The 13,190-nt window shown below is 41.1% G+C and overlaps 1 protein-coding gene across 1 annotated transcript in view; it reads right to left on the bottom strand.

The window, feature by feature from the left end:
* The window catches only part of RGS20 (regulator of G protein signaling 20), a 69,169-nt gene continuing 55,979 nt past the window's right edge, over window positions 1–13,190 (bottom strand). Inside the window, exons 3-5 of the mRNA XM_021688487.1 lie at window positions 6,289–6,375; window positions 3,188–3,422; window positions 1–189 (exon numbers count right to left, since the gene is read on the bottom strand). Coding sequence (XP_021544162.1) covers window positions 1–189; window positions 3,188–3,422; window positions 6,289–6,375 — 511 coding nt within the window. The remainder of the gene's footprint in view (window positions 190–3,187; window positions 3,423–6,288; window positions 6,376–13,190) is intronic.

Here is a 13,190-nt window from a genome sequence, read left to right as displayed (position 1 = left end):
CTATGCTTCAACCGATTTCTCAGCTAAGGACTGAAGCAGATCTTTGTAGAGGGCAGAGTTCATGAACCGGGGATAGGAGTCTCTGTGCATTAAGGTATAGATCTGGAGTTGTGCATCATCAAATATGTGTTGGGATGGCTCCACCATGTTCCTGTTGATGACTTCTCTTACTCGGGAGTCCAAGCTGACCTGTCAGTAGACACACATAAGAATGGTATTAGACATACTTCTCTTTGGAAATCCACCCTCAACGCACCATGGCTTGTTCTGTTTTTTAAAAATCCCAAACCAAAGTCATCCAAAAATCTAAATCGCTGAAAAAGAAACTGAACACATAATGAGCAGGGGGTTCTCAAATTTCAGCAGTGTCAGAAGGCCCTGGAATGCCTGTTGAACAGATTGCTGGCCCCCACCTGCAGAGTTTCCTACTCAGTGGGTCTGGGGAGGGGACTGAAAATGTGTATTTGTCACAAGTTCTGGGTAGCGCTGGTGGGGATCACACTGCTTTAGAAAACCACAACATTGTTTTCCCTCTTTAAAGTGATTGTATTGTGTCCTTTGAAGAAAAAAGTAGCGTGCACAGACTTACCCCTTGCTAATTTCCTAATAGCATTAGGGCTAAACCCCGGAGGTCCCAGGCTGTAGCCAGCTAGAACACAGTCGCAGATTTCTGGGAATGAGCGTCAGGTTGGCTGGTGAGTGGATGCTAACTGTGGCGCCGTGGAAGCGTTAAGAGCACAGGGCCCGTGTTTTTCTTTCTTTCTTTTTTTTTTTATTCTTATGTTAATCCCCATACATTACATCATTAGTTTTAGATGTAGTGTTCCATGATTCATTGTTTGTGCATAACACCCAGTGCTCCATGCAGAATGTCAGGGCCCGTGTTTAAGTCCCAGCTATGTCACTACTTAGTTGTGGGGCTTGGGGCAAAAAGTAAGCTGCACCCTAATGAACTCCTCCATAAAGGGGATAATGGAGATGGTAGTTGGTGGGGATTTAATGAGAATTAATTTAAAGTCCTTGGAGTTCATTAAGTTCCTTAAGAAGAAGTTGGGTTTTTTTTTCTCTGATGTTTTGCTCATCCTAGAAAAGGCTGTCTCAGACCAGAGCAAGCTCCTGGGCTCAGACTCTCCCCGTAGGATGCCAGATAAACAAGACTACAGGCTGCAGAGATGCACACATAGACATCTTCTCTTCTTTGCGAAGAACCTTAGCCGGACCAGCTCGGCCCCAGGAGGCCGTGACAGTGTCGATGCTCTGCAACGCACACACTCTCCTTTCGTATAAACCTGAAAATAGGACTAGCTAGATCAGTAAATATTGACTTCAGTGATCTATCTTTCCAGATGCATACACCCACTTTCCTCCTGGAAAGCCCCTTGTGCCCACACACAGGTAATTCAATACAGTTGACCTTGAACAACATGTGTTTGTATTGCATGGGTCCATTTATAGTGGATTTTTTTTTTTTTGATAAATACTGTAAGTGCATTTTTCTCTTACGATTTCTGAGTAAACATTCTTTTCTGTAACTTTATTGTAAGAATACAGTACAGAATACATATACAAAGCACGTGTTAATTGACGGTTGATGTTGTCAGTAAGGCTTCTGGTCAAGAGTAAGCTCTTTTTTTTTTTTTTTTAAGATTTTATTTATTTATTTGACAGAGAGAGACACAGCGAGAGAGGGAACACAAGCAGGGGGAGTGGGAGAGGGAGAAGCAGGCTTCCCGCTGAGCAGGGAGCCTGATGCAGGGCTCAATCCCAGCACCCTGGGATCATGACCTGAGCCGAAGGCAGACGCTTAACGACTGAGCCACCCAGGCGCCTCAACAGTAAGCTCTTAGTAGTTAAGTTTTCGGGGAGTCAAAGTTATTAGTAGACTATCGACTGTGTGGGGTCAGTGCCCGCAACCCCATGCTGTTCAAAGGCTAACTCTACATTCAACACAGATTGCATCTCCAGATCTCTTTCTTGTGTAGCTTGTGAAGGAAGAGAACTATTTATTTCCATCCAATTCCAAGTCCTTCTCATCCTTCCTTTTCCCTCTGGCTCTGTAGTCAGTCACAAAGTCTCGGGGACCCTGCCTCTTTAACCCCTCTCAGGTCTCTCCACCTCGTCCCTCTTCTCTGCCAAGCCCGTTGGGGAGGTCACTCACCATTTCCTGCTGGATTGGTTCACTGGCCTCCTAACTGGTCTCCTGCCTCCTGAGTGCCCCTCAAAATCACCCCACTGGTTGGTCAGAGGGCTCTTTCTAAAGTACAAACCCCATTCTGACACTCCAGCTTCAGACCTGGCACTGACTTGGCCATGCACTCAGGGTTAAACTTAGGAGGTCTTTATGATCTGCTTCCATGAATAACCCTGGTTTACCTTACTATTCCACTCGAGAATGTAAAGAATTTGGAATTCTACTTGGAATTTAAAGAAGGAAGGAGCCAGGGTTGCCTGGATGGCGCAGTCAGTTGAGCTTCTGACTCTTGGTTTTGGCTCAGGTCATGATCTCAGGGTCGTGAGATCGAGCCCCGTGTTGGGCTCCATGCTTAGCAAGGAGTCTGCTGGAGATTCTCTCTCTCTCTCTCCCTCTGCCCCTCCCCCCACTCACTCGCACCATTGCTCTCACATAAATAAATCTCCAAAAAATGTAAGAAAAAAGGAGCTTGGTTTTGAGATCACCCTGACCCCATAGATTTTAGATTTGAAGGAACAAAAACTGGGGGATGGAAGCTTGACTGATGTCTCCTGACAGTCTCTCTGCTCTAAGGGAAGGACAACCCAGGTAAAACCTCTGTGTCATATTAGCGAGGCTATTTCTATTCAAATAAAAATACCTGTAAAAAATATTGGTGCTCAGAATAAAAGGATAATTTTGTTTAAAGAAATGCTTATAGGGTATAATGTTTTTAAACAGTGTTTACAATAAAATGCATAGACTCCCCCTTCTGGAGAATCTGGTGAAAGTCAGGAATACTTTCTCCAGAAAGAGGCACAAAAGCTTTCACAGATTTCAGGGGCGACTGAGAGCCCGCTTGTGGGACCACGATCCTTGGCATCTGGATACTACGAGTGCGGGCGGAGTGGTCATCTCTGTTTTGGAATAGCTGTCACTGTGCCTCGGTGACCCAACACTGACGGGGTTCACTTTACCAATGGCCTCCCGGGAGGAAGCCCCTTGCGGGGTACGTACCTCTTTAGGAGAAAGAATAGAAATGTAGTCTTCATAGATTATCCTTGCTTTCTCTTCAATGATGGTTTTATTAGCTTCTTTTTTCAGTTCCTCACATGCCATCCAGAAAAGCATATTTTCTTCACTGAATTCTGTCCGGAGGAATTCCCGGAAAGCATTCCTTCCCGCTGGAGTAAGCATTACCTTGTCGAAGGACTGAGCCCAGGCGTTGACCTCCTCCAGAGTGGGACTTGGGCTGAGTGGAGATGGAAAGGAAGGGGCGAGAGGGAGCTAGGTTATCGGTAGTTACTTTGCATTTCCTCACTAGAAACAAACCCTTTTCCCTTCTGAGGATGAAAACGTGCACCTCGGCCCTTTTAGGAAGGGAGAGGGCTGTGCCCATTTCCATCGGCCTTTGGCAAAAACACACGAGTGCGATCCCTTCAGGTTGTTTAGCTGGAGTGCATGGCTGCTGGCCAAATGCTCGCAGGCCGATCTCTAGAAGAACTGCCAAGAGCGTACTTGTTCACATCTCAATGAGTCCTGGCAAAGCTTTACAACTGTAACAGTGAAGAAAAATCCTAGAAGCATCTGACCAAGACTTCCCAGTCACTTGTGACAGAAGTACGTCAGACCTCAGCACACCACCTTCCAGAGCAGCCACGCGGCTGTGTCTCTTTCGTGGTTTTTTAGAACTTGAAAGAGAATTTTAGAGAGAAAGGGGAAAGATTATGTTATATAACTGCAAGCTATAAAGGGTGATAATAAACACACACTATAGTTCAGCACTCACCGTGAGAACCAGCTGGTCACCACCAGCCGCACCTACCGTGGTCCCATGGCCGTACCCTGCTCTCCTGACTCCCCCAGCCTGAGGGACTGCTAGGCTTGACTTTGGACTCACCCTGGTTTAGTTTATTTTTACTTATATTGTAATTATATTGAGGTCAGAAAGCTTTGTCTGTTCAACAATGATCGCTGTTAAATGATTTCTTTCCCCCTACCTTTCTTTTCATTGTTTTTATGTAGGTAGATATCCCTGAAGAATATCTATCCTTCAGTGTTTTTTTTTCTTCACTTTTAAAATGGCTGACTCCATGTTGTCTTCTGCCACTTGCTTTCATCACCCAACACTGTCTAAGATTCGCCCACGTGGCTGTATGTGGCCAGAGTTCCTGAGCACGCAGGATTTATCTCCAACTTTCCATTCTTGTACTGTCCTCATCTGGTTTTGGTATCCCTACTGAATTGATTTCTTAGACGTTTGGGTAGTTATACACGACCTATATAACCTTGGAATGATTAATTCCAGAATTGCTTTGTGGAACCAAACTGTAAAATCCATTGGATCTAGTGTTTATTTTGTAGGAGGGTGCTGTGAGTTGAATAATGTCCCCCAAGAAGATATGCTGATGTCCTAACTCTAGTACCTCAGAATGTGACTAGATTTGGAAATAGAGTCTTTGTAGATTTAACTAAGTTAAGATGAGGTGATTAAGATGAGCCCTGATCCAGCAGGACTGATACTCTTTTTTTTTTTAAGATTTTATTTATTTATTTGACACAGAGAGATAGTGAGAGAGGGAACACAAGCAGGGCGAGTGGGAGAGGGACAAACAGACTCCCCACTGAGCAGGGAGCCCAATGCGGGGCTCGATCCCAGGACCCTGAGATCATGACCTGAGCAGAAGGCAGAAGCTTAACGACTGAGCCACCCAGGCGCCCCTAGGACTGATAATCTTATACAAAGGGGAATCTGGGGGGCGCCTGAGTGGCTCAGTCGGTTAAGTGTCTGCCGTGGGCTCAGGTCATGATCCCGGGGTGCCCAAGGTCCCACTGGCAGGATGGTTAGTGTCAGGCCTCAATGAGGCGTTCTCGTTTCAGATACTAGAGCCTCAAAGCTTTAGTACAGAATACAGTATACCGGAATATATAAGATAAAAGCCATTTTTAAAAAATTTTATTTATTTTTTTTAGTAATCTCTACACCCAACATAGGGCTTGAACTCACAACCTTGAGATCAAGAGTTGCATGCTCTTCCAATTGAGCCAGCCAGGTGCCTCAAGATAAAAGCTATTTAAAAAAATTTTTTTTTTAATTTTTAATTTTATTTGAGATTTATTTATTTATTTGAGAGAGAAAGAGAGAGTGAGCCACGAGTTAGGGGAGGAGCAGAGGGAAAAGCAGACTCCCCACCATGACCTGAGCCTAAGGCAGACGCTTAACCCACTGAGCCACTAGATGCCCCTTGATAAAAGCTATTTTTAAACAAGCTCATAAATTGTGGAAGATTTTTTTAAAGTTTTTATTTTTTTTAGAAATCTCTACACCCAACATGGGGCTTGAACTCATGACCCTGAGGATCAAGAGTCTCATGCTCCTCCAATGGAGCATGCCAGGCGTCCCAAATTGTGGAAGATTTTAATATGCTTCCCAGACTTTGAAAAATCTGGGTAAGGATCAATGAGATAAAGAATGAAAAAGAAACACTTAAGTAACCTTTTCGGCTACTTGTTTTTTTCCCCTCAAAAATTAGCAGTTTAATACAAGGCCTATTTGAACAATGTTTTTAGGATATTTGTCCAGTATCTATAATTATATAGATATAATACCAAGAAAAGATATTAGAATAGGTAAGCGAAAGTAAGCCAACTGATAATACAGGAACAAAAAGAGATTAATTTTAAAATCTGACATTATGGAAAGTAATTTATGTATTTTCTTCCCAACTTTTTTTTCCAAAAATACTTAAATTAAGACAATACTACATTAGCTAGAGTATATAGTTAAGAAAAAAAATGGACTTTTAAAACTTTCTGAAAACCAAACATGTATGTTTTATTATGGTCTTTTATTTTAAAAAGTCTATCATACGAAAATAGGATAACACCATATTTTGTCAGGAAGCATCAATTTATGTTTGTGATTAGCAGGGATAAAATTAATAATGAAACTAATTTTTCTCCCTGTCACACAGTGAACTCTACAGAGTGGAAAGGGGGTGCCACATTATGATTTGATATTATTAAACTGCAGTTAGAGAAACTGTTACAATGATGAAAAATCAAAACAATAAGGCTGGCATTTCTGTCAATTTAGTGAGCTAAACAACGAGATTTACCTTTCTTCACAGGTTGGAAGCTCTTCTCGTCTGAGTTCATGGGAGGGCCTCCTGGGTCTCTGTTCTTTTTGGTTTCTAACAGTAAGACTGCATGAAACAAAACATTTACATGTCAGTTGAGATCATTCTGCATCAAGGAATATTTTAAAGGGAACTCCAGATTACCAAGTAGAATTTCTTTCTTTTCTTGAAAAACATTGACCCTGACTGGTTTTCTTAAGAAAACCAAAATTAGGGGCGCCTGGGTGGCTCAGTCGGTTAAGCATCTGCCTTGAGCTCAGGTCATGATCTCGGGGTCCTGGGATGGAGCCCTGCTGGGCTGCCTACTCAGCGGGGAGCCTGCTTCTCCCTCTCTCTCTGCCTCTGCCCCCAACTCGTGCTCACTCACTCTCAAATAAATAAAAGTATCTTAAAAAGAAAACTAAAAGTATGATGCTAAAATATTAGCAAAACAAATTATAATATTGTGGTCTACACTAGTTGAGGGAGAGTTTACATTTAGATTAATAGTTTTTTTTTTTTTTTTTAAGATTTTATGTATTTGACTGGGTGCCTGGGTGGCTCAGTTGGTTAAGCGACTGCCTTCGGCTCAGGTCATGATCCTGGAGTCCCTGGATCGAGTCCCGCATCGGGCTCCCTGCTCAGCAGGGAGTCTGCTTCTCCCTCTGACCCTCCCCCCTCTCATGTGCTCTCTCTCATTCTCTCTCTCTTAAATAAATAAAATCTTTAAAAAAAAAAAGATTTTATTTATTTGACAGAGAGAGCGAGAGAGCACAAGCAGGGGGTGTGGCAGGCAGAGGGAGAAGCAGGCTCCCCCCTGAGCAGGGAGCCCGACGCGGGGCTTGATCCCAGCACCCTGGGATGATGACCTGAGCTGAAGGCAGACGCTTAACCATCTGAGCCACCCAGGTACCCTAAGTTATTTGCACTTTTTGGCTATTACAATTCTGCAGTGCATGTTCATGTCCAGGTTTTGTCTGTGGATGTTTGTTTTTATTTCTCTTGGGTAGACACTTAGGAGTGGAAATGCCTTCCTATGGTAACTCTATTTTTAACATTTTGAGGAAGTCGCAAACTGTTTTCCAAAGCAGCCACACCGTTTTATACTCCTACCAGCGATGCTGGAGGGACTCACGTTCCTCCACATCCTTGCCAACACTTGTTAGTGTCTGTCTTTTTTATTCTCACCATCTCGGGGGGTAGGAAGTACTACCTCATTGTGGTTTTGACTTGCATTTTGCTAATGGCTGATGAGATGGGGTATTTTTTCATGTATTTATTAGCCCTTTGTATGTCTTCTTTGGAGACCTGTCTACTCAGATATTTTGCCTACTTTATTTTTTATTTAATGATTTTATTTATTTGACAGAGAGAGCAAGCACAAGCACAAGCAGTGGGAGCGGTAGGCAGAGTGAAGAAGCAGGCTCCGTGGGACCATGACCTGAGCCGAAAGCAGATGCTTAACCGACAGAGCCACCCAGGTGCCCCCCTACTTTTACTTTTTAATTTGACTTATTTTATTTTTATTTAAATATCTTTAAAAAATTTTTTTAAAAGATTTTATTTGAGAGAAAGAGAGAGAGATAGCAAGAGAGAACACAGGCAGGGAGGAGAGGGAGAAGCAGGTTCTCCACTGAGCAGGGAGCCCAATGCGGGACTCTACCCCAGGACCCTGGGATCATGACCTGCGCCAAAGGCAGACGCTTAAGGACTGAGCCACCCAGGTGCCCCTAAATGTGTGTGTTTTTTTAAAGATATATCTATTTATTTTAGAGAGAGAGAGTGGGGGCGGGGGACAGAGGGAGAGGGAGAGAGGATCTTAAGCAGACTCCCTGCTGAGCGCAGAGCCCAACTTGGGGCTCGATCTCACAACCCTGAGATCATGACCTGAGCCAAAATCAAGAGTTGGATCCTCCACTGACTAAGCCATCCAGGCGTCCCTCTTTGGCCTACTTATAAATTGGTTTGTCTTTATTTTTGAATTGTAAGAGTTCTTTATATTCTGAAGGCTATTCTTTTTTTACACTAATTCTGTATCTTTCTTCCTATTGAATTATTTTGTTTGCATTAGTTTAGCAAACATTCTCTTGGGATTTCCAGGTATACTCTCATATCTTCTGCAGATAGGGAGAGTCTTAACACTTCTCTTCTGATTCTTAGGCCTCACATTGTTTTCTCTTGTCCAACTGCATCAACTGATAGCTAAAATACAATGTTAGACAGGAGGGGAAAGCATAGACATCCTTGCCTTGTTCTTGCTTTCAGGAGGAATGCTTTTAGTTCCCCACTGATTTCAAAATGGATTTTTTATATTGGTTATTTGAGTTTGCTTTATCTATTTCTTTTATTATAGCTTTCCTTTCCACTCTTTCCACCATTTTAGAAGAGTAATTCAGCCTAGTTTTATAGCACGTTTGCTTTATGGATTTTCAGTAATTGTGCGTGTGTGCAGCTCTGTTTTTCGTTAATGCAAAGTCATTAGAAATGCAGGAACTCTTCTGACTTGTTGCTTTCATGATGCCAGTTTCAGTAAATAATGGCTTCTTGAAACAAAAATAACTTAAGAGGCATCTGGAGGGTGTTCTCGCTGCAGGAGCATTAATACTGCCTGACTTCTTAGGCTTCTTTCTTAAGCAGAAAACATCAGTACACAATAGGTAAGAAAAATCAAAGAGAAAAAGAAAGGATGAATTTGACACAAGATTCTAAGAGAACTGGAAATTACATTGTGAATTAAATAATACAATCTTTATTTAAGCTTTGACATTTCCCCATGTCTTATTTTTTAAAAGTAAGAATATTTCTCAATGAGGTAATGTGTTCTTAAAAAAGTGAAAAATATATTTTGTGTCAATTTTTTAACCTGAGTGTATTGTTATTGTTATAGTAGAACAAGAAAAGGTTGCTGGAAGCTAAAATAGTTGCTCACCATGTTTAAGAGCTAGTCAGTAAAAGGAGCCCCATGGTTAGACATATTTTGGTAAATTTTTGAGCTACAAAGAGGAAAAAATTCTTCAATCTTTTACAAAGGAAAAAAAGTTTATTTTTAAGAAATTCAGCATCAGCATGACTTCTTTGATAAAACAAAATGCCAGAAGACCATGAAGCAGAATTTTGAGAAAGATAATACAAGGGCTTAGAAAACATATTTCCTTTTTCTTTTCTTAAAAATTGCCTCTACTATGTATTATTGACACGCATAAGTCTCAAAAGCATACTGAGAAAAAAAAAATCAAAGAAGTTAAACATTGAAACAGTTAAAGTTTGCTGTGTACCTTTTTTTTTTTTTTTAAGATTTTATTTATTTATTCATGAGAGACAGACAAAGAGAGAGAAAGAGAGGCAGAGGGAGAAGCAGGCTCACTGTGGAGCAAGGAGCCCAGGCGAGACTCGATCCCAGGACCCTTGGAATGATGACCTGAGCTGAAAGCAGACGCTTAACCGACTGAACCACCCAGGTGCCCTGTGTACCTTTTTTTTTTTTTTTTTTTAAGATTTTGTTTATTTATTTGAGATAGAGGGGTGGGGAGGGGGAGAGGGGAGAGAGAATTCCAAGCAGACTCCACGCTGAGCATGGAGCCCGACTTGGGGCTCGATCCCACAATCCTGAGATCATGACCGGAACCCAAATCAACAGTTAGATGCTTCACCAACTGAGCCACCCAAGTGCCCCACAATTTTTTTTTCCCTCCAGCATATGCATTTAAATGCTGTGTGGTATTGCATTGTATAACTACACTGCAATATATTTATCCATTCTCTGTTCATGAACTTTAGAGATATTTCAATTTTTCTCAATCAGATTAATGCTTCAGTGAATCCTCTCATACAGGTCTCTTTTTGTCTATGTGCAAGAGGTTTTTTTTAGGGTAGAGTATTGTATTTAGAAGGCTATATATTTAGCTTTCACATATCCGATCCTTGTTGGTAGGAGCACAAGTGGATTATGTTTTGTTTCATTTCATTTGTTTATTTTTCTTTTGGTTATTATATTCTTATAAGTTCTTTTTTATATGTTCTAGGTTTATGTTCTTTGTTTGCTAAATGCCTTGTAACTATCTTCTCCCAGTATGTTCTATCTGTTCATTTTACTTCTGATCTTTTGTTAAACACATTTTAAAAAGTTTTATTCAGATATAATTTGCACACCATAAACTCACAAATTAAATGGTACAAGTCAACGGTTTTAGTTTATTCATACAATTGTGCAACCATCACCATGATTTTAGAACAGTTTATCACTGCAAAATGAAACTGTACACATCAGCACCCATTTCCCCTAGGCCTAGGGAACTGCTAATCTACTTTCTGTCTCTGTGAATTTATCTGTTCTAGACATTTCACATAAATGGAATCATACAGTATATGTACTTTGGTGTCTGCCTCCTTTCACTTAGCATCATCTTTTCAAAGTTCATCTATGTTTTAGCAGTTTCAATACTTCACACCTTTTATGGTCAAATCATATTCCACTGTATGGATATACCACATTTTGTTTTTCCATTCATTAGTTGATAGACATTTGGGTTGCTTCTACTTTTTGGCTAGTATTAATCACACTGCTATAAATATTCATGTATAAGTCTTTATGTAGAATATGTTTCTATTTCTCGTTAGACACATTTTTATATTTTAATGTAGTCAGATTTATGAATCTTTTTAAAAAGTAGTTCTTCCCAATACCAAGATCAGAAAGATATATCCTGTATTTTATTCTTGGCTACCCACATTTAGGGCTTTAAACCATCTGGAATTGATCTTGTTTTTTTTTTTTTGTTTTTTGGGTTTTTTTTTGTAGGGAGAGATTGGGTTTTGCATGAGCTGCAATACAGGAATAGAAGTATTTTTGTGGATTTGGATACCAGGCAGGGTGACCAATTTTCCTGGTTTGCCCGGAACTCATGGGCTTTCTGGGGCATAGGACTTTTCAGTGCTAAAACCAAGACAGTCCCAGGCAGCTGGGATGAGCTGGTCACCCTAATACCAAGTATCTTGGTATTTATAAAATAGTTCATTCTCTCTTTTGTTAAAATCACTTTTGTCCTATATTGATAGTTCTCTATATTTCTTTCTCTCTTTTTTTTAGTTCTCTATATTTCTTTTACTGTCTTCCATCGATGTGGAAACTGTCTGTTACACTTCTGACTAATCAAGAATACCATTAATTTGGAAAGAAAATGTAATTTTTTTTCCTAAGGAAGTCTGAAGTTACCTCATTTGTCTACCATGAACATGAGATTATTTGCTTACAATGTTGGATTCTTTTTAAAATTAAATATGTTTTATATTTGATCAGTTTTTGTCCATGATTGTTACTTGTTTCCCATGACGTGTCCTCTGGGTTCACTTTTTCTTCCTGAAGTACACCCTTTCTTGTTCTTTTAGGGTAGGTCTGAAGACTGTTAGCTCTCTTGGCCTTTGTATGTCTGAAAATGTCTTGTTTTACCCCCCACTCTTGAATTATAGTTTGACTAAGTTTTCCATTACTTTTCTCCAGTTCTTTGAAGACATTTCTCTATTGTATTCTTTTAATTGAAGCATAATGAACATACAGTGTTGTATGAGTTTCAGTGTACAATATAACAATTCAACACTGTTTCTCATTGCTCTATTGTCTGTTAAGTACACACACAATATGTGCTGCAGGAATGTTGGCTATGATGATGATGATGTCTAAGCACAGCTCCGTAATTTATTCACCCTAGCTGGTGCCAATAGAAGGAGCCTGCTCTGGAAATGGCAGGCTACAATCTGCTATGCTCACTCACACCATCAGTGCTGTACATTGTTCAGGTCACCATCTCGGCCTCCTGTGTCCCTCTGAGGCAACAGAGAAGGGAGGGTGACGGGGTCAACAGGAGTCTCCCCACACCAGGATATCTCTGCCCAACTCTCACACAATCATCTCTACCTCACTGAAACTGATTAGTGGAGTGAAAGACTGGAAGAGGGGCTGAAATGAAACCCCGTCACCACTGGTGGGTATCCTCCCGGTCTAGGGAGGGTCCTGGACACCCACATGTGTACGGTGTGCAAACATGGGCCTTTCCTCCGGTTTCCTGCCGAGTCCTTTAGATGCCTACTCGGGGCTGAAGCCTTGCGGGAGCACCAGACTGCTTGGCTCCCACATCCCTCATATTCCCACTTTCCGTCTGGGGTTTTGCTTTGAACAGGCCAAGCACCCTCCATCATGACTCCAGCAGGCCTCAGAGTGTGGTATTGCTGGGTCTCATCCACCGGATGGGAACTTCTTGAAAGTTAACACTAGCTCAAATCAAGCAAGAGACCAAATTTTCCTGGACATTTAATATCAGCCTCCACCTGCTTCGCCCTAATTCTAACAGTCCTGTCACTGTTTTTGATAGCTGTACTATCACTTGGTCATGTTCTCTTCTGCGGAGTGAGGGCTTGGTCCAACTTGTGGTCAAGACTACATAAACATACAATAATTTAGTTGCCTAAAGTTAGGCACACATTTAGTGGGCACAAGCACTTCTTGTAGCCAAGATTTCAGAAACGCTACCTAACGTTCCTATGATTTCTAGGTGTAAACTCTATACAATTTCTCCAGACCTTTGACAGTGACTCAAATGGTCAAGGATATTTTCCATTCAAGTTGTGTATCTCTCTTTTGAAGCAAAGATTGTGTATCTTACTGTACCAGTAAGTTAGCCTACATTTTTATATTCTTCTGTTAAGCATATATTTTGACATTTCTCTTTATGAAAACATGACATTCATGAAAGAAAAGCAGAAGATAAAATCCAGGCACCCTCTACTTAACCTTAACCTTTAAGACCCACCTTAAATTCTAACTCCTCTACAAAGCCTTTATTACCAAGTAGACTGCCTTGAGTTCACTCCTTTCTAACCATCTAGTTATTGTTTCTGCCCAAATATTA

The sequence above is a fragment of the Neomonachus schauinslandi genome, chromosome 4 (assembly GCF_002201575.2).
Source record: "Neomonachus schauinslandi chromosome 4, ASM220157v2, whole genome shotgun sequence".
NCBI classification, from domain to species: Eukaryota; Metazoa; Chordata; class Mammalia; order Carnivora; family Phocidae; genus Neomonachus; species Neomonachus schauinslandi.
This window is presented reverse-complemented; position numbering and strand designations above follow the sequence as displayed.